The sequence below is a fragment of the Polypterus senegalus genome, chromosome 13, assembly GCF_016835505.1.
Source record: "Polypterus senegalus isolate Bchr_013 chromosome 13, ASM1683550v1, whole genome shotgun sequence".
Taxonomy (NCBI): domain Eukaryota; kingdom Metazoa; phylum Chordata; class Cladistia; order Polypteriformes; family Polypteridae; genus Polypterus; species Polypterus senegalus.
The window spans coordinates 40,990,881-41,012,589 of record NC_053166.1 but is presented as its reverse complement, the minus strand read 5'-3'; the positions used below and the strand labels follow the sequence as shown (position 1 = coordinate 41,012,589).

Genomic DNA, 21,709 nt, shown 5'->3' with positions numbered 1-21,709 from the left:
AGTGAGATCAGCTTTGTTATATGGGTTGGAGATGCTGGCACTGACCAGAGTTAAAGATGTTAAGATAAGTATTGGGTGTGACAAGGATGGGCAGGATTAGAAACAAGTACATTAGAAGGTCAGCTCAGAGAGGCGAGATTGTGTTGGTTTGGATATGTGTGGAGGAGAAATGTTGGGTATTTTGAGAAAAAAGATGTTAAGGATAGAGCTGCCAGGGAAAAGGAAAAGAGGGAGGCCTAAGAGACGGTTTATGGATGTGGTGAGAGAGGACATGCTGGTGATGGGTGTAACAGAGCAAGATGTAGAAGACAGAAAGATATGGAAGATGATGATCCGCTGAGGCACCCTCTAACGGCAGCAGCCAAAAGAAGATGAAGACTAGGCCTATATCTTTAATAAAGAAATGCTTAAAAAGAATCAGATGTAAAACTTCAGCTGTTTATGATCATCAAATTGAGAGCAGACTCTGTCCTAGTGTTCATAGATGTTTTGAGGGGCTTCTCAATTTCTGAAAGAGGAGAAGGAAAGACAGAGAGAGAGAGGTTGGAAGCTTGAGCCGATTACAGCGTGTTGCCGCAATCACCACATGACAAACCACCCAGACTGGGACCCAAGAGCAGACGTGCAGCGGGTGTCACCTCTGCACCTCAAATAAAACAGTGTGAGGTTATATTACATTGGCTGGAGTGCCAATCCTGCCACCAACCCCCAAGTTTTCCCTACAAGTTGGAGGACCTGCTCGCAGGGCTGGATGCAGATTAACATCATACACAGGACAGGGCACTTGCAGGTTAAGATCAAGGGCCCAACGGAGTAGTTTCAAGAGGGCAGGAAAAGAAATGAAGATGTGGATGGCTTTATCTGATATAGCCTTTATGCTGTTCCTGGTGGAATCCATCTTACAAAACACACAAGCATCAAGCTCGGATTATATTCCATAGTTATTGCATTATGGGCCCTATTCTGTAGATGACCCCATCACAAAACCAGCTTTATTTACTGGAATATCCATGAATTTGTATCGTGTGTTCAGGAAGCATTCAGACCCCTTCACTTTTTTTCACATTTTGTTATTTTGCAGCCTTGGCTAAAATCATTTAAATTATTTTGTTCCATCATCAAACAACATTCAGTACCCCAGAATGACAAAGCAAAAACATGATTTTAGGAATATTTGCAAATTTATTACAAATAAAAAACTGAAATATCACATTGACGCAAGTATTCAGACCCTTTACTATGACACTGGAAATTTGGCTCTGGTGCATCCCATTCTATTGGTCATCGTTGAAATGATTCTGCACCTTGTTTGGAGTCCACCTGTGGTCAATTCAATTTATCTAACATGATTAGAAAAGGCACACAACTGTCTCTAGACGGTCCCATCATTGACATTGTGTGTCACAGCAAACATCACGTTTTGAGATTGAAGGAATTGCCTGCAGAGCATAGAGGCAGGATTGTGTCAAGGCTCAAATCTGGGGAAGGCTATCAAAAAATGTCTGCAGCAGCACTGAGCAGCCCCAACAGTACAGTGGCCTCCATGATTCTTTAATGGACAAAGTTTGGAATGACCAGATAAAACCTTGATCTTGGTCTTAATTGACAGCATATGACACAACCTGCTACCTCTATCACATAATTGGGCTTTGGGTAGTTTTAAGTCAAGCAGTGCCATAGCTGACACGGAAAGAACAGCAGTACAGTAACACTGCTATTCTGACAGGAAAAGAATCACTACAACATCTGCTGGCAGCAAAGCACATGGCACAGGCCGACTAATCATTATCAGCAGAAACACAAGTCATACACTCAAAGCACCAATGCAATGTTATACATGAATTGAAGGTGTAAACTACAGCCACCATGTAATTGGGCTTTGGGTCCTTCTCACAATCACTGTCGATGTGGTCATAGCTGACAGCTAAAGAATCACAGAGACATCTGCTAACAGTAAAGCACATTGTACAGGCCAAATGATCATTTTCATCACAAAGTGCATAAGGCAGTCATGTCATACAGATGGTATGGCAGCTCCCTTGCCAGAGTAACAAGTGGTGCTATGCTTCATAAGAAGCACATGAACCACCTTTCTCTGAGGAACGCAGAGACATTTTACTGTCATCATATTATACTGACCACTAATCAGATCACTAGGACAGAATTTTTTCACTTAAGAAACATAGCAAAAGTTAGACCTCTTATATCATTGAAAGATGCTGAGAAATTAGTTCACGCTTTTGTTTTCAGTCGTCTAGATTACTGTAACGCACTCCTCTCAGGACTACCCAAAAAAGACATAAATCACTTGCAACGAGTGCAGAATGCAACTGCTAGAATCCTAACTGGGAAAATAAAATCCGAACACATCTCTCCAGTTTTGATGTCACTACACTGGTTACCCGTGTCATTCAGAATTGACTTTAAAATACTGCTTATGGTTTACAAAGCCTTAAATAATCTCGCCCCATCTTATATATCGGAATGTCTGACACCTTATATTCCAAATTGTAACCTTAGATCCTCAAATGAGTGTCTGCTAAGAATTCCAAGAACAAAACTTAAAAGAAGTGGTGAGGCGGCCTTCTGCTGTTATGCACCTAAAATCTGGAATAGCCTGCCAATAGGAATTCGCCAGGCTGATACAGCAGAGCAGTTTAAAACACTGCTGAAAACACATTACTTTAACATGGCCTTTTTATAACTTCACCTTCATCTAATCCTGATACTCTGGTAAATTCAATTCATTATAATAACTATTCATGGTGGCTCTAAAATCCATACTGATCCCTACTCTCTCTTCTGTTTCTTTTCCGGGTTTTCTGTGGTGGCGACCTGTGCCATCACCACCTAATCAAAGCACCGTGATGTCCTACATTGATGGATTAAAAGCCAGGAGTCTACATGACCATCATCATCATCTAGTCCTTCCAAGAGAACCCTAAATACAAAGAGGACTGTTCATTTATGTTAGGTAGAATGCCCAGAGGGGACTGGGCGGTCTCACGGCCTGGAATCCCTGCAGATTTGATTTTTTCTCTCCAGCCGTCTGGAGTTTTTTTTTTTGTTTTTTCTATCCTCCCTGGCCATCGGACCTTACTCTTATTCTATGTTAATTAGTGTTGTCTTATTCTAATTCTTACTTTGTCTTTTTTTTCTCTTTTCTTCATCATGTAAACCACTTTGAGCTACGTTATTTGTATGAAAATGTGCTATATGAATAAGTGTTGTTGTTGTTGTTGTTATGAATTTGTGAAAGCACTAAGAACACGTACTCAGTGAAGTGCACTATGCCAGTATAAATTGAAATGAATTGGCAGTTGTTCATGCTGCTTCTAATTTCATCAGTTTCTTCTTTTTGTGCTTTTCAAAGCTGGTTTATGTAATCACCTTTGGATTGAGTGTTCATCTGCCAAGAAGCATAATCTGAACCGTCAATTGAGTTTTTGGCACTCAGTGATAAACTCTTGAGAGCTAAAAGGATTCAATATTAACTTTATAGAAGGACCAAGAAGCAAAAATAAAATCATAGTCAAGCCTAATCCAATTTAGGGAGGTCAGAGCCTATCCAGGCAAAATCAGGCACAATGTAGGCAATCCCCCCAGGACAGGGCACAACCGATCAGAGTGTCGATAAATGAACACACCAATATTCCCAGAGAGACAATTTAGTGTTACCACTTAACCCAATCTGGACATTTTAGGAGATGTGGGAGGATACCAAAGTGCCTAGAGGAAAACCCATCCAGATTCTATTCACTGCTCCATTATGCCACAGACCCAACTAATTTCCAAAGCCTAACATGAAGTACTTAGGGTGTTGCACCATGTTAGCCATTATGGATGGGCTGAGAAGTTAAGCAAAATGACCCCTTTTATTGGCTAACTAGAAAGATTACAATATGCAAGCTCAATTACAGCTTGCGTGTAATCATTCTTGTTAGCCAATAAAAGGGGTCATTTTGCTTAACTTCCTACTAAAGTCTAACATGTAAAGTTAAGACCTCGATTCAAAGCACCACTACAAAAAGGGTAGCAAAACAAGGCTAATGTGAAAGTGATGCTTTCTGCCTACACACTTCCATTTATACTGAGGCCTATCAGAAGCCAGAAGTCATGGACCTAGAAACTGCTTGTCCAGTAGCTCAGCCAACAAAGACACCATTCTTGGACATTTCCTCTTACCAGGCTATAGGCTTACTAAGCTAGATGAGTATCTGTTACTCAAGAGACAACTAAATGAGGTGCTACTATAGTAGGAAACTTAATTCTTGCCATTAACAGAAACACTCTCTGCTGTTACTTAATCTAGACATATTCTGATCGAGACAAAAAATGAGAAAGGCCTGACACATTGCATTGTAACCAAGACCAAATCTGGCAAAAACTACTATTCAGTGAGGCCTAACGTTTCCTGCAGCTCATGGAGACACCTCTTTGCACCATCATAGGAATGCATAGAGCCTCTACCCTGAATATTTCATGCTTTCCTACCCTGCCCTCTGTTTACCAGCTTCATGTTTTGTTAGAATCCCATTTTTTAATTTAGCCTGGACCTTGCTTCTTGTGCTCTATTTTAAATATTGTTCTGCAGTGCTTGTTAGTGTTGCATTTTTTAGTTACTTAAATATATTTTATGCATACTGATTGTCTAATTTTGTAAGTCATCCAGACTTACTGGTATCTGGTGAACAATAATAATATATCTAATATTAATTAAAATGTATTGCTTTCAGTAAATACAAAGCAGTGGCCAAAATCCACTGACTAAAGGCTGGGGCAGCTTTACTTGAACAGTTCAGGGATTATTAAATGGAGCCAGCGAATATGTTGTGTTCATCAGAGACTTTGTTCGACCAATCTTTTCTTGAAGATTTGCCTTGTGGTCAACTTAGACATTTTTTTCCCAGCTCCCCATGATGCTTTGTGAGATCACAATGTGACATTACAGAGCCGTAGCAGCCAAGTTTGGATGGGACAGCCCTCTTGAGTATAAAACACTGATTCTACTAGTAGACAGAAAATTGGCATTAAACTCATGAATACATTTGGACAAAAATGTGCACACAGAACGAAATTCAAATTGTGTTGGTGAATTCAGGTGTTAAACGTGACGTCTTTTTGTATGGACGTGTATGATACCCGTGTGTAATATGTGAACCTACCCCTTTAATAGTATTACCCAGAGTGCTGTGCAGTAGATGCGAACAAGGAGGAGTGAAGAATGCACTTGCTTTAGCGTTGCTTTTATTTATTAGCAGCGGCAGTGAGCGAACAAAGTGTTCGAAATAAAAAATAAACTGTACTTTTCAGTTTGGGAGAAGCGACGACCAGCTATTGAGTCTGTGGGGCAGGCAAACCTTAATGAATGAATTCATACTTCCTGCCTGCCACCGACTGGAAGAATTTCAATGTTCTGATATTTAATTCTATAAATTTTATGTCGGGGTCGCTGCCTCACAGCTCAGGTCAATTTTTTGGCCTCAATCGTCAGCCCAGCATAGCTGGCACATTGCACCATTATAACCCACTCAAAACTAGTTCAGTTTCTCCTTCCACGTTTACTTCAGTTTATTTTCCAAGTTCAACAAAATTCAACAAAAACGTTTAATGCAATTTCGACAAACTTGAATAGAAATGAATTCCGTGGGGTTTGCTCATCACTAAATAACACAGAAGGGAATTCAAATAGTGCACTGAAACGCAGATAAGCGACTGAAGGATTATTATTACTTTAGTGATAAGAGGCAGAAAGGAAGCTTTGATAAGTGAAAGAACAGAAAAACCAGGAACTCTTACAATGATATTCTGCATAAAATTCTATAGTTTATTTAAAAAAAAGAAAACATATTTTTAGTAGTAAAATATAGGATAGATATACAAGGATGAGAAAGACAAAGTAAGCATAATTTCTTACTCTGCTGAAAGCACTGCATAATTGTAAAGCAGCTATGCCTATAATAGCCCTTATAATAAAACAGAGATGACAACTAAATATACACTTTCATAGACGCTGATGTGCAGTGGGCTCATTTGTGAAGCTGCTGTTTCTATTGTACTCTAAGATGCGTTGATTTCCCATAACTTTTTATCTCCAAACAGAGCAGAGCATCTCCGCAGAGCATACAGTAACATAACTCTGTGTGGATCTCTGTATACATCCTGCCTTTGAGCTGCACGCTTGCCTTCAGATTAACATTTGCGTTATTTATTAATTATTATAATGCTTTAGCAATTGACACATTACCTTTAGATAGGAAACAGTCTTGTGCCTGGCAATCCTACACTGTATTCTTTATAAACTATCATATTAGTGGTCAATAATAAAAATTGTACATAAAATAAGGGTCTACTTTCTATAAGCAGGAACGTCCGTTTTTTTTTTGTCATAAATTTCTTTTCCATGTTAAAATACTTTATGCATTAAAATACAGATGTTTTTCTGCCCTCCAGAATAAAAGCCATCCATTTATCCATCCCGCTATATCCTAACTACAGGGTCATGGGGGTCTGCTGGAGTCAATCCCAGTCAACACAGGGCACAAGGCAGGAAACAAACCCCATGCAGGGCACCAGCCCACCACAGGGCACACATACACACCCACGCTAGGGATCACCAATGCACCTAACCTGCATGTCTTTGGACTGTGGGAGGAAACCGGAGTACCCAGAGAAAACCCACGCAGACACGGAGAGAACATGCAAACTCTATGCAGGGAGGAGCCGGGAAGTGAACCCGGGTCTCCTAACTGTGAGATGGCAGTGCTACCCACTATGCCACCATGCCACCTAATATAAGGCACGACTAAATCAAACATCCATCCATCCATTTTCCAACCCGCTGAATCTGAACACAGGGTCACCGGGGTCTGCTGGAGCCAATCCCAGCCAACATAGGGAACAAGGCAGGAACCAATCTTGGGCAGGGTGCCAACCCACCGCAGGACAAACACAAACACCAAGCACACACTACAGCCAATTTAGAATCGCCAATCCACCTAACCAGCATGTCTTTGGAGTGTGGGAGGAAACCAGAGCAACCGGGGAGAACATGTAAACTCCACTCAGGGAGGACCCGGGAAGTGAACCCGGGTCTCCTAACTGCGATACAGCAGTGCTACTCACTACGCCACCGTGCCGCCTAATATAAGACATGACTATGTCAAACATTTTCCACAAATATATTAAAGACTCGTTTGTAAATATTGATTGAAACAACACATAAAATCACACTTTTCCCAAGAAATGCAAACTTGAACTTGTCTGATTTTGTGAATTAGCTCCTTATTTAAAGATTCACTTGATGGCAGAACCAGTTGGACAAGATATTTCAGAGCAGAATTTTTAAATACACAATTCTCTTCTTTGAGATGCACCTGAAGCAACTTTCCCGGCCTTTGTTACAGTGTCAGAGCGCTCTAGTATCTGAAAACCGCAGTCGAGACGAGCCATTGTCGAGCTTAATTGGCTGGGCACTGCTTGTGGGAGATTGAGACCAACTGTTCTCAGTGTGATCTCTGTGGGTAGATGGTGATTCATTCTGGCAGGAGAAGCAGCTCTCCAAATCTTGGCTTTGTTTTTTCTAAAGATCTGTTGGGGTGGATGAATGGTGCCAGTGGATGGCATTCATACAAGAGGACCATTTATTTATGACTTTTGCCGACATGAGGTGGCAGAACAATTACCATATTTTACTGTGTGGATTGCAGAAGCAGCTTTGTAACTTCAAGTACATTTCATACAAGATTTTCAGTTCATATATAGTTTTTGCGCAGATTTACATATTTTAATATATTAATCACTAGTAATGCTTAAATATATTGGCTCTCTTTCTGAACCTACTTAATCCAACTGTAGCCTCATGGGAAGCTCACATTAATCTGTGAAGCACCGGGCACAATACAGGAAACCGACCCCAGACAGGGCACTGGTCCACTGGAGAAGTCTTGTATGCACATGCCCCTATTGTCACTGGGCCAGTTTAAAGCGGTCAATCAGCCAATGTCAGAGAGAAAACATATAGAAATAAACTACACAGACAAAGGGGCAGAATGCAAATTCTACTCAGAGTCAGTGAGTGGGCTGAAAATAAATCTCCTGGAGCTGTGAGGTAGAAGGAGTTGCTTTTAACTCCGAGATTATGAAGGACTTGCTATGAGCATTTTTTGTGGCTTTATGTGTGAAATAAGTTGCAAGCCAATAAAATGTGAGTGATACAATGTCCCCTAGCCGAAAATGTGAACTCATATACATTGATGTATCAGTAGAGTGTCACTTATCAGTCACAGCCAATGACATTTTTTCATTGAAGCTAGGAAAAAAAATTCATACTAGAGTTTAGGAGAGTCCTGTCTCTAAGAACAGAACAGTAATCCACCTTAATAAAAGGATAAGTGTTTCGTGTGTCTGTCTGTGTGTCCATCTGGTTGCTGTGTCTCAGTTATTTCAATAAATTACGCATCACAAACTTTAACACTGCTTTTACAAATCCCATACCAAATAACATATAATAGAGACTTACTGTATGCATTGCAAATGTTAACACTGAGTCGACATGCTTTGATTACTTAGATTTCAAACCACCATCTTAGACAGGTAGCACAGTTAGTGTTGAGTAAAGAAATGCTGCACTATTTCCTCTGAACCCACCATTTAAAACCACTCAGAAAAAATATCAAAAGCACCATGTAACCAGAAAACAACAATAATTGACTGCCAGTTTTGTACGATGATACAAATATAAATGCTCTGCTTAGTCTGGGAAGTACTAAGTGCCTTCCTAGTACATTCTGTCTTGTTATAAAATAAAACAGAGCTCCAATAAACACAATAATATATATTAAAAAGTGTTCACTCTAGGACACCACAATCAGCTTCCTGCATTTCTATAATTATTACCAGCAGTCTATTTCCTATTCATAAAAGTAAAATAAAGTCAGGGGGCAGGCACCATTGCCCATCTTTCTGCAGCATCACTATACCCTCAGGTCATTCTATGGACGCACGCCACTATTTTTGGTCACATCCGTTATCATACTGTCTGCCACATGTTTCATGAAGTATTTACTTAGCTCCACCTTCTGTGTGAAATTTGTTCTTGGTGTGCTTCTCTTACTTAGTTACCTAAAGCCAATGTCACGTTATGCAACTTTGACTTGTTGGGCATGTCTGACTTGCCAACTGCAGTTGCTGAGCTCATTGCTGGACCATGTCGATTTAAAGAAGTGAAAATCGCTGGGCATGCCACATTCAGCAACTGCCTGACATCTTTCCAACACAGTCATGCTCATCCTTTTTTTGTGACAGCCAATAACATGCTGCCTGACGGTGCTGGTGGTATACTGTATGAAAGGTTAATAGGCATGGTGAGTTCAGTTCTTTTTTTTCCCATTGTGTCATGGTACAGTATGTAAAACCAGACAGACAAGCTCATCTTCTGCTTGTGAGGTCCATAACACCCACATTCCTTATTCTTTGTCACTACATTCTATACATTGTACTCTCAGACGAGCATTCATTCGTTGTCAGATGTGATGCACACAGAGCCCACCCCTATGACTAAATTTTGTCAGAGTGAGTCATAGACTAGTTGAAGTGAATTGCTGTATATGTCACATTAAGCAACAGGCCTTCACAGAAGTGCAACTCGACTGATTCCGACTCACTAAGATTATGCAAATAAAGGCTAGGAATGAGAAGTGCCAGTGTGACATAATGTGACATAGCCTTTAGTTGAACAGAGAAATCATTGTTGGAAACAGTTGTGCAATACATGAGATTGTTTAATTTTCACTCATGTCATTATTTGACTCTTATTTGTAATTCTTCTAAATAGTTCCTGGGGAACTAAAAATTATTGTTCTGGGGGGTTTTGGATCTATCCTGGATCCACTGCTCTTTTCAATCTACATGCTTCTGTAAAGTCAGATTATCTTGGGGCATAGTGTAAGCTACCATTGCTATGCTGATGACACACAACTGTATTTATCAATAGCACCTGATGACCCCGACTCTCTTGATTCACTGACACAATGTCTTACTTGTGTTTCTGAATGGATGAGTAGTAATTTTCTCAAACTAAATAAGGAGAAAACAGAGATTTGAGTGATTGGCAAAAATAGATATAATGAGGGTATTAGAAATAAACTTGATCCATTAGGATTAAAGGTCAAGACGGAGGTAAAGAATTTAAGGGTAACTATTGACTCTGACCTGAATTTTAAAACATGTATTAATCAGATTACTAGGACAGAATTTTTTCATTTAAGAAATGTAGCAAAAGTTAGACATCTTATAACATTGCAAGACGCTGAGAAATTAGTTCACACTTTTGTTTTCAGTCGGCTAGATTACTGTAATGCACTCCTCTCAGGACCACCCAAAAAAGACATCAATCGATTGTAACTAGTGCAGAATGCAGCTGCTAGAATCTTAATTAGGAAAAGAAAATCCGAGCATATCTCTCCAGTTTTGATGTCACTACATTGGTTACCTGTGTCAATCAGAATTGACTTTAAAATACTGCTTATGGTTTATAAAGCCTTAAATAATCTCGCTCCATCCTATATTTTAGAATGCCTCTCACCTTACACTCCTAATCGTAACCTTAGATCTTCAAATGAGTGTCATTTTATAATCCCAAGATCTAAACTTAAAAGAAGTGCTGAGGCAGCCTTCTGCTGTTATGCACCTAATATCTGGAATAGTTTACCAATAGAAATTCACCAGGCTAATACAGTGGAGCACTTTAAAAACTGTTATAAACTCATTATTTTAACATGGCTTTTTCATAGCTTCATTTTAGCTTAATCCTGATTCTCTGCATGCATTTAACTATCATTATCATTCATGGTGGCTCCATAACCCATACTAACCCCTACTTTCTCTGTTGTTCTTTTTCCAGTTTTTCTGTGGTGGCGATCTGCGTCACCACCACCTGATCAAAGCACCGTGATGTCCCTACATTGATGGATTAAAGGCCAGAGGTCCACATGACCATCATCATCAAGTTCTTCTATGAGAACCCTGAATACAATGAGGACTGATTGAGGTCATTTATGTTAGGTAGAATGCCTAGAGGGGGCTGGGTGGTCTCGTGGCCTCTGAACCCCTGCAGATTTGTTTTTTCTCCTGGAGTTTTTTTTTTTGTTTGTTTTGGTTTTTCTGTCCTCCCTGGCCATTGAACGTCACTTTTAGTCTATGTTAATTAATAGTGCCCAATTTAATTTTTTTATATATTTTGTGTTTTTTTTTTCTTTCTTCATCATGTTAAGCACTTCCAGTTACATCATTTGTATGAAAATGTGTCAAATAAATAAATGTTGTTGTTGTTTTGGGTCCAAGGAATCTGAAGGTCACATTTATATTTTGTTTCAATACATTTTACAAATGTTTGCTTGTATTTCTCTTGGCTACTACCATTTTTGGATGTTTTTGTTGACGGTTGCTGTGCCATTGTCAGGTAAGGCTAACCTGAAGTATGCCATGTATGACATCACCAGGTCAAAGGTTGTCTAACTTTGGATTGAACTGAAAAGACTCAGCATTCTATTGGTTTGTTCATTGAAAGGCGTTTGGTTTTGAAAAATTTTCTGTTCCTGACTACGGTATATACTCACGTATAAGTCGGGTCTTGAAACCCGAAAAATCAATCATAAAATCAGACCCCGACTTATACGCCCATTCAAAAATACGACACTTAATTAATTTATTCTTTTTTACATCTTCTTGCCTCCTCCAATCTCGCACCAGTTTCTCAGACGCATCGAATTTTCTTGCAGCAGCGCAGTCACCAATTTCTTTTGCCATGTCAACAACTTTTAATTTAAAACCAACTTCATAATTTCTTCTGATCGAACGCTCCATTGTAGATAAGGGATGCTCTTACGATAAAGGTGTATGAGGGTGTGAGATACAAAAAATACAAAACAGTGCAAACATTGCTTCGGAACAGTTTGGGTATTACAGTGTGGTCATATTGGTACAATACATGGAAAAAAAAAAACGGCAGTGTGCTCCGTGGTTACTCTCTCAGATGGTCATTAGCATATCATAATCTCTTGGATCAATAGCGTGAGTTTTCCGCATTCGACTTATACGACTGGAAAATATACTGTAAAATCAAGCCACAGCTTATCTGCGGGTATTTCTATCTCTAATTTTGGCTTGATAAATGTATTATTCTGCCTCTCACTGTAAACTTTTGCTACAATTTTCGTTTTTTGCCTTACATCCTAGGCCTAGTTTAGTAGATTCCTGCTTTCCTGGTTATAGTTTCAGTTACGGTAGTCAGCACCATCTGTTTTTTTGAGACCCAAGGGAGTCTGGCCTGTTTTGGGTGTTTGTTTTGTTTTTGGTATTTTGGTTATTGACAACAGTTTCATAATTCATGTTTTCTGTTTATTGGTCCTGACACACGATTTTCTTTCTATTGTCCCGTCTTGAACTTCTCATCTTCTGCCTGCTTCCAAATGAAGACAGTTTTTGCACTTCTGGTAAAGTTAATATATGCATCTAAGAGGAAGTCCACTGAAATGACCACTGTTACTGATCATCACAGTAGAAACATGAGCCAAACAAGGGGTCAGTTCACCTTTTGCAAACCATCAGAGTCAAACTCCAAGAGGCTTGTTTTCAGGCTGTCTTCTGGTCTTCCACTTCTATGGCTTTATAATAATTCATCTTTTTTAAAAGTTTTTGCTTCCAAAGTTAAATTTGAATTGATAGTAGAAGATGAATATAAAATGTACCCACAGATGGCACTAAGCAGACAGGAGTCGGATACTTGCAAGATGATCATCCTCATTTGGAAGACTCAGCGCTCCTGATGTGTTTCAATTCTGTTCATTCAGAGAGATGCAAGTACAGTTGTACAGCCATCCATCTTTCTAAACCCACTTATCCATAGTAGAGTTGTGGAGACAATTGGAGTCGAACCATCAGGTGCAAGGCACCGCAGGATGAACACACCCATGCCAGGGCCAATGTAGCATCATCAATGCCCCTGACCTGCATGTCTTTGGACTGCTGGAGTAAACCAAAGCAGTCAGAGGAAAACTCCATGCAGGGAACATTCAGGACTTTGACCACTCTTCTCACTTGTTGTGAGACAGAATAGCGATCACTGTGTCACCATGCCACTCTACAGGAATACATTGGTAAAATATATGCAAACATAAACCGAGTTGAGTCTGCTGTGAAGCAAGGTGACGGGAAACTACTAAATGGCAGGTTACCACATTCATCATAAAGAGATACACTGCATCTTTTAGAAGAACACAATCTCTTCAGATCACTGAGTGAAAGTATAATGAGCAGCAGGCAAGAACAATGTCAAAAGATAACGCAACACAAGCAGCAGATACACATTTAATTTAATATAAAACTCAGCAGTACCCTTACCTGTGCTAACATATATTAGTTAAAGCATTTGGCAGACATCAACTTGGTTTCTCAATTTAATGTTGTACGTCTAATTAACAACAGGTACACTTAGATTATTCTGCAGCCTACCTAACTGTACCATTGCCAACAACTTCAAAATATTAAAAAAGTGGCATGTTTAATTCAAGAATGATCACGGGAAGGGTGCAACATATCAATGGAAAGAGTCAAAACCCACCACAAACCTTGTTGCCCCACTGGATGTCCCTATACAGATTTTTTTTGGCCTGCAGCTGTATACTGGAGAGGCAGCCATACCTAATCCATCTCCCAATTACCATAAAACAAAGTTCCTTTCGTCTCAATTTCTTTCCCCAGAGGATAGCTCTTCTCCCTTGCATTAGTAGCACCGACTCCTCTCTGATTCAGAATCGACTATCAACTAGTAAGGGGTTTTCCTCAGACTGTAATCCTGAATTGCTTCTCGGCCTAGCCCTGAAATTACTTCTGGAAATTAAGGGAAACCCTTTGCATTAAAAGGAATTCCCTGCTCCCAGCACCCCCTGGTTGCACTCCTTAGTTTTGCATTATTAAGATGGCGTCTCAGGTTGTCTGTCCTGTTAAAAGTGCAGCACAAGTCCCATTTCTTTGAAACACAAATTGTGCCCTGTCTGCTGGTGTCCTTTGTCGGTCTCACTAGTGCTTCTGAAAGAATCACTGCTGTGCACAACAATATTTATGGTGCTTACAACCGCCTGGTGGTTGCTGATTGTCCACATAAGTGTACACAAATGCACTCCAAAGTAGGCTCCTAACATTCTCTCTGTTGGTGTTGACAAGGCTGACCACGCATCTTGGTCTACCTTGTTTCCATTTCCACCATGGCAGCCCCATAGAACATTTAAATGCAATGCATCACAGCCTACTTATGGGTATCTATTGTAAATGTATAAACTGTACTGTCTTATTCATTTCTAAACAGGTCATTGAAATCTACTTTGCAGTGTTATTGTCTGAATCTGAGAGCTAACACAAAGAAAGCAGGTCAGTATAAATCTCTGCTGGATTACCTCAGGTCGAAATCTCTGTGAATTCTGGAAGGTCTTTTTTGCAGTATCTGTTTCCATCCATTCTTCGGTGAGCCAGAGGGAAACCCCCAGCATCAGGAGAGTTGCCCAAAACATCTGTGAGCCCATCAGATCCACACTGTCATAAACAAGATGACAACTGTCAGATATCATTATTGCTAGCAAACGGTTCAATGGAAAAACTTCCCTTTGGCAAAAAAAGCTGTCCAAGCACATAATCTAAAAACTAATTAACATGAACATGTAACATTTATACAGTCATCACCGCAGCTCTATTCATAGAGTTAATTAATAGGATGCTAATCCTTGGTATACCTGCTTGGAATTTACTTTAACCTCTAAATCAGGGAGACTGAAGGTCACATGAAAGAAGCTCAGTCGTGTTTCTTCCTGCCTCTGGGAAAGGATTATAAATGAGACTCACCCGTGTGAATCTACATTTGTAATATTTGGGAGATTCATTTAAATAAAATATTGATCAATAGTAACAAGACACCAGGTGCCAGCCCAAAATTACTGCAAGTGCAAAAAATATATTTGTTTTAAATTTTGTTAAGTGTTTTTGCATCACTTTTTACAAAAATAGCTTTAATAAAATTAATGGAGTAGTCATTTTACCAGACTGGGTAGAGACTGTCAGCAAATGAGTAGGCATGATAGTATGGTATAGTGGTAAAAACCCAGCTCCTTAAACGACAAGGTCCAAGTCCCACCTCTGCCCCACAGTTTGACCCTAAGCAAATCAATTACTTTAAAAAAAATAGACACATGTAAGATATCACAAACTTTTAATAAGTCTGAAGCAGCCAATTATAAAATAACCAGTAACAGCACACTGCACAATAACTTGCCGTGAATACACTTGACTCGAGCATTCCTAGTTTTCATATTATTTCTCTGTATGTTTAACATTCGTTTGCTCAGAGGTTGATGCGCTTGCTGCTTTCTGAGCAGCTCTTCTTTTCTCCACCCTAGCACTCCGCTTCTTCTCTTCTTTCGTTGGCATCTTTTCACGTTAAAACTGATTAAGTCAGTGTTTGTGTTGCAATTACTTAGTAGGTTTTCCTTAATTTTTCACTTAAGCTGGCACTTAAGTCTTCAATCTGCCTCAAGAATGATTTAAGGTATGAAGAGGTAGAGGAAGTGACGGTGAAGGTCGTAGGGATGAGAACGGTGCCCGTACACATGTGCCGCACAGCTACCCTGCTGGCCACTGCCGAGAGTAGATTCTACAGTAAAATAAAATAAAAATGAAAAGAGGAATAACCTTGGAGGTCAATCATCACCCCGAAAGTGGATAGTAGACATCATGTAGTATATGTGTACCAAATTTCAGGTCAATAGGTCAAACGGTTTGCGAGCTACAGATGATTTAAAATCCCGGACAGACAAATGAACAGCCACGGTGGCGTATTATATATAAAGATAAGGGGCTGAGTTATAGAAAAATATCATATCAAACTAAAATAAGATTTTCTGTCTGTAATATGATGTAACTGACTGCAACACTATTTGATAGGCTGTAAAATCAGATTTTTGTGAGATATGACCAAGAGATCTAGGCCAAAGATTTTCTTTTTGAATTTAGGACATCATTCTGTCACCTCTACTGGAATTTGTTACAAAGAAGGTACCAGTTGTCGGTTGTCACAATTGAAGGCAGCAGCCTGTAGTTGTGTTTTGAAGTGGGCAGGCATCTGTGGCTCAAAATAGTGCAAGTGACAAAATCTAAAAAAAAATCCTCAACCTGAAACTTGAAAGAGAAGACCGCTCAGCACTTAGGTTGTCTGACTAAAATGCCCCCAAGCAAGTAGTTTTTGGCTTGGTTAAATGGAAATGTTAATCTGTATATTATATACACATACGTACATGCGGTAGGCTGGCACCCTGCCTGGGGTTTGTTTCCTGCCTTGCACCCTGTGTTGGCTGGGATTGGCTCCAGCAGATCCCCATGACCCTGTAGTTAGGATATAGCGGGTTGGATAATGGATGGATAGATATACATATACATGTTATATAAATATATAATATAACTGCATATTATTAAATACTGAATTACCCGACACGACAGGCACAGAGATAAGTGCAGCAACAAACACATTTATTTAGATCGGTAAAACCTGACTCAGTTGTTCCCCTGAGAAGCACAGTACAGAAGCTCAATATACAATGTAGCATGTTTCTTTCTTTCTTTCTTTCTTCCTTCCTTCCTTCCTCCACTCCTCCAGTTCTCCGCAGGCAAGTTTTGTACCTCTACCTCCAGACTCTGACTCTCTGAATGGAGTGAGGCAGCTCCTTTTATGCAGCTACTGGGAGTGCTCCAGGCTGCTCATCAGCATTACCTGGAATCACTCCCAGGTGTGAAGGAAGTTCAAAGTAGGGCTCTGCAGTTCCCCCTGGCAGCTCCCACGGAACCCAACAGGGCTGTACCAAACTCCAACTCCCAGCGTGCCCTGCGGGAATCCGTGGTGCCAAATCCACCCAGGTGGGGAAGATGCATACTCTCTCTCCCGGTCCTTTTATCCAACTGGCATCCCAGCCGGGTAATGACCGTGGCTGCCCATCACAATAAATATATGTATACACATGCACATTCTAGTAACAGTTTGCCGTGACTACTCTTTAGTGGTACAGGGACAACCACCAGGAACCAAAGAACTGGAACTAAAAGTGCAAAGTCTACAACAAGGTTCTGAGAGAAAGTCCACTAAAACTACTACTGTGTCTGAACATCAAAGTAGGAAGATGAGGCAAACAAGATGTCAGTTAATTTTATGTAATACAGCTGAGACAGACTTTAACAGGGAGAAAAAGATTTAAAACTAGGATACCATCACAGGGCTATATATTCTGTATATCTATATATATATATAAAATGAAACGTCTGTCTGTCTGTCTACTTAACGGATTTACTGTTTTTTTCTATAATTTGCTTGAACATTCCAGTTGATTTTGCAATTTCTCTCATTGTGCTAAGTATGAGAGTTCGGTTGCGTGAGCGATTTATTCGCATAAATTCAAGAGTCAGGCTGTGGGCGAGGGAAGGGGGAGGTGGAACCTCAGGAGTAGGGAGCCGGGTGGGACCCTCCTCACTCACGCGCCAGCCTTTGGTCTACGTGTTGGAGCGGACCTTGCCTCCGCTTAGCTAGCAATATCTGTTTGTTCAACAGACATTATCATCTACAGATTGTTATGGAATAATGTTTGACGTTTCTGAGAGAGAGAGATCAGAGCTACATGTGTTTTAGAGGGTAGTTGCTGATTGCCAGAGTTATTACGGCTACATGCTTTTCTCCCCACATGGGGGACGCTCAGCCGACAGAGCTGAACACATTCAGATACAGTGCCAATGTTTGATGTTGGAGTGTACTTACCTTCCACATGGCCAGAATGACATTTTTTTTTTCATTGATTTTTAAAGTTTGTCCTGTTTCACTACAGGACGTGGTGTGGAGTTGCGGGGACAGCTAATATATATACCGACAGAGAGCATCCACAGAAATGATTGATCCATGGGCACAGACATAGGTATGGGCCAACATGGGGACATGTAACAATTTAACAGAAGTTCCCTAGACCGATAGGTGCCACAAGGAAGTTCATCTGATAACATCTACTGCTATGTATTATGGTGGATGACCTGGTGAAGGTGAAACTTAGGACTGAGGGGATAACTGTAGCCACTGCAGTAGAGAGGGAAAGATAAAAAGAAAAAACAGAAAGAGTGTATGTGGGACATGAGACAGGACCACTTTGCGTGGTGCTAAGGTAAGAATCAGGCAAACCATTTTACCATCTAGACAGAGGATTAACATGTTGAAAGAGAGGAATTGGGGTTTGTTTGTTTTCTTATTTATTTTCATATTGTGTCCCTCCTTGTGTTGATCCCTCCCTTGTGTGTTCTATTACATAATAAACATATCAAAGCACCCTTTTTTTTATAACGTGGCTACCTTTTCATGCTTTCTGGGTGCAATCAAAGCATGAGAGTGCCTCCGTCCTGCACAGATTCTGTGCTATGTTTCTTTATAAGAACACAGTTTCTTGTAGGTATACTCAGGCGCTTACTGCTCAGACTGGTGTCATCTTCTGTGCTGCTCACCAGCAGATTTAATGGAGCTCATTATTTCATATGTAATGATAATTAAATCCCATTTAAAAGCGCCACTTAAGCAAATTGTTATTTTAATTCCCAGAAGCATTCCATCGGCAACCGCAATGAAAGCCTGCAGACACAGTGAGCTGCAAGATGCAAGGATGAGAAATGCTGATTGACTGTAGGGCAATCAGACATCCAGGAATCAAAGCAGCTGCATACAAAATATTACGGCTCTTATTAAAGAAGCATGAATAATGAAATAACAAGCTAAAATTGATCACAGTAAAGAGCTGTGGACAAAGAGAATTTGAGAAAGTGAATACCATGAATCTGCTTCGGGTCAGAACAATGAGTATGATTGCTGCGATGATCATAGTCTACAAATGAAAAATTCAGAAAGAAAATGGAATTGATTAAATAGGTCTGAGACAAGAACATATCCAGAATATTTCTTGGAGTCCCACTGAACATTGATCAAATTGACTTAAATGGTCGTTTTTAGGTGTGTTTCTATGTTTCTTCAAAAACTGATCTTCTTCACTCCATATTACTATGAAGTTAAAACTTACAAACTATATAAAAAAAACACATGAAAAGTTTACAATTCTGCCACATGCTCCTAGGACTCACTCAATAACATCTGAATTTTAACCCACTAATACTTGTATTAATAATAACAATACATTTAAATCAAAGGCTCTGTGATGGTCTGATGCCCTGTGCCCAGTGATAAACTGGATTAAGTGCATTAATGTGTTACATTACATTTCATACAAATGGGGATTAAATTGTCTTACTAAAACTACTATGGAATTTTCCCCTAAACATATATAAAGATACAACCAGATACTAGTAAAAAAATACTAACAAAATCAATGACAGCAGTTAAGAAGAAAAAGAAACAGGAGTTACTGTAAGTAACATGAATAAGTCAATTTTCACTGATTTATCCTATTTTTGCAATAGCTATGGCAAGATCACAGTGCAAAAGAGAAAAATGAAATCTCCAAGAAAGCTGAATAATGGAGAAAAGAGACCTCAGCGGGATCAGTGGTCTTCACTCGCTTAAAAATTCAAAGATTTGTTGACCCCACGGTAGGCTGCTTGTCACTTCCAGGGCATTCCATATTATATAATTCAAGTGTAATCATAGAAACCTGATGTTGCTGAAGTGTAGGGTACTATTGCTTTTAAACTGCTATAAATTATTTTGTACAGTTTGGCAGGTGTCCCATTATATTCAAGATACTGTATAATCTATTGTTTGCAGTATACAAAACTGTTTTACAGCAATGGAAAGCACAGCTCACTTACAGTCTCAAAGAAGCAAAATATTTGAGCAAATGATGATGACAGAAATATTGTTTGCTTTCATTTTTATAAATCATCCTTTGCTGGTACAGAACAGCAACAAAAACAAGCATTGCATTTTCCCAGCTTCTCAAACTCTCTTGTATTGTTTTTACACCAGCTTTGACTTATAACTAGTTCTGTGTAAAGATTTGCTTCTGTGACAATAACATCAATTTATTTGACCAAAATAAAGTCTGAAATGGACAATCCAACCAATTTCACTCCAACCAGTTTCCTAATTAGAGGCAGAGTTTGTCGTTGATTAAGCCTGTTATGTAGTTTTCATGGCTTGTTAGTTCTCTCATTCTGCCACACTTTGATTTTCTTTTTTCTAAGAACACCGCCAAAATGTTTTGGTGACCTGAGCAGATCAGCATTCCTGTGACCTTCACCTTCCTTATATGGTGGACTCAGGTTAGCTGGTCAGGTGTTGGTTTGTTTTGTATCTCATTTTTGTTTGGTTGCTAACTTGGGAAAAAAGAAACAATTAAGTAAGGGCCCTAGTCTTAAAAACCAAGTGAATTAAAATTAAATCAATTAGCAGCAAAAACTGATCACTAATGAAGACAATGGTTACAATTAAAACCTGCAGCCACTGCGTTCCTACTGGTTATGAATTGGACACCTATGATCTAGATCATCTTTTTGTCACGATATGATTTCATAATTTACTTCTGGATTGTCTCTAGCTGGTGGCTGTTGCCTAACAGGTTCTGTGAATGGATCATAGCACAGCTGATGCCATCTTACAGTACATGAGCATGAGGGTTAATGCTGCATTCATGTGCTATGGGACACACAGGAAATATAAATATCTGAGTGAGAAACTGCAAGGGAATGCCCTTATGGAGTGGGTGCCTCTGGTGTGGACAATTCATTTATAAAAATGAGCTGAGTCCTCATACAAGGCTGAACACACTAAAAAGACATAAAAAAAATAATAACCAGGTCTGCCAGAAATTACATTTTTGTCCTCAAATTGCATTTGAGACAAGAAGCAAAAACGAAAAAACAAAAATGAAAGGAATTTTCAGATTTTGATTTTTGATTAAAGAATAAAATGAGAGAAAATGAGGTATTTTGTAATTCTGTGATAACAAACAGCAGTCATAAAGTTAAAATTACACACACTTTTCTGGATTTATTTGTGATTCAAATAATGAAAGTGTAATAGCTCAAAAACAACAAAACAGACGCATTTTCGTTGTCTGAAACCGGAAGTACTTCTTCTTCTGCATGATTTTTGACGACACGTGCGAACCTTCCAACGTCCTCCTCACAAGACATCGACCGACGGCCTTGAAGTTACACTGGCATTAGCAGAGGATGGACCATCACGTTGTTTTTTCAGAACAGAGTGACACTCTGGGACGAGCACATGACTGCAGAAAAACGGAGTCGCATCTTTCTGGTAAAAATACAAACTTTGCTTCATTGATGAAGCAGTTGTTTTATGAACATTATTGTTATTACTTACTGTGAAACAGCGAACATTTGGTGATTTCATTTACTAACACTAAGTCTGGCAATTTTTATAGTGCTAGCATTTTGAATGTGTGTAAATGTGTGAATGGCTCCTCATTGACAAATGTAACACATGTTAAGAAAACTTTGTGTAAATCACGTCGCTCTACTAACGTGTTACACTTTTGCGCACTGTTAATACTCGAAATGTTTACTAGCTATAGTAGCGGTAAAAGTCAATGAGCAACCATTCAAAATGCTAGCACTCTAAAAATTGCCAGACTTACTGTTAGTAAATGAAATCACCAAATGTTGGCTGTTT

General features: G+C 39.5%; 1 protein-coding gene across 2 annotated transcripts in view; it reads right to left on the bottom strand.

Moving 5' to 3' along the window:
* The window catches only part of fstl4 (follistatin-like 4), an 822,703-nt gene that overhangs the window by 769,525 nt on the left and 31,469 nt on the right, over positions 1-21,709 (bottom strand). For both annotated transcript variants that reach the window (XM_039774631.1, XM_039774632.1), the window contains exon 2: positions 14,454-14,589. In XM_039774631.1, coding sequence (XP_039630565.1) covers positions 14,454-14,579 — 126 coding nt within the window. In that variant the 5' untranslated portion in view covers positions 14,580-14,589. The remainder of the gene's footprint in view (positions 1-14,453; positions 14,590-21,709) is intronic.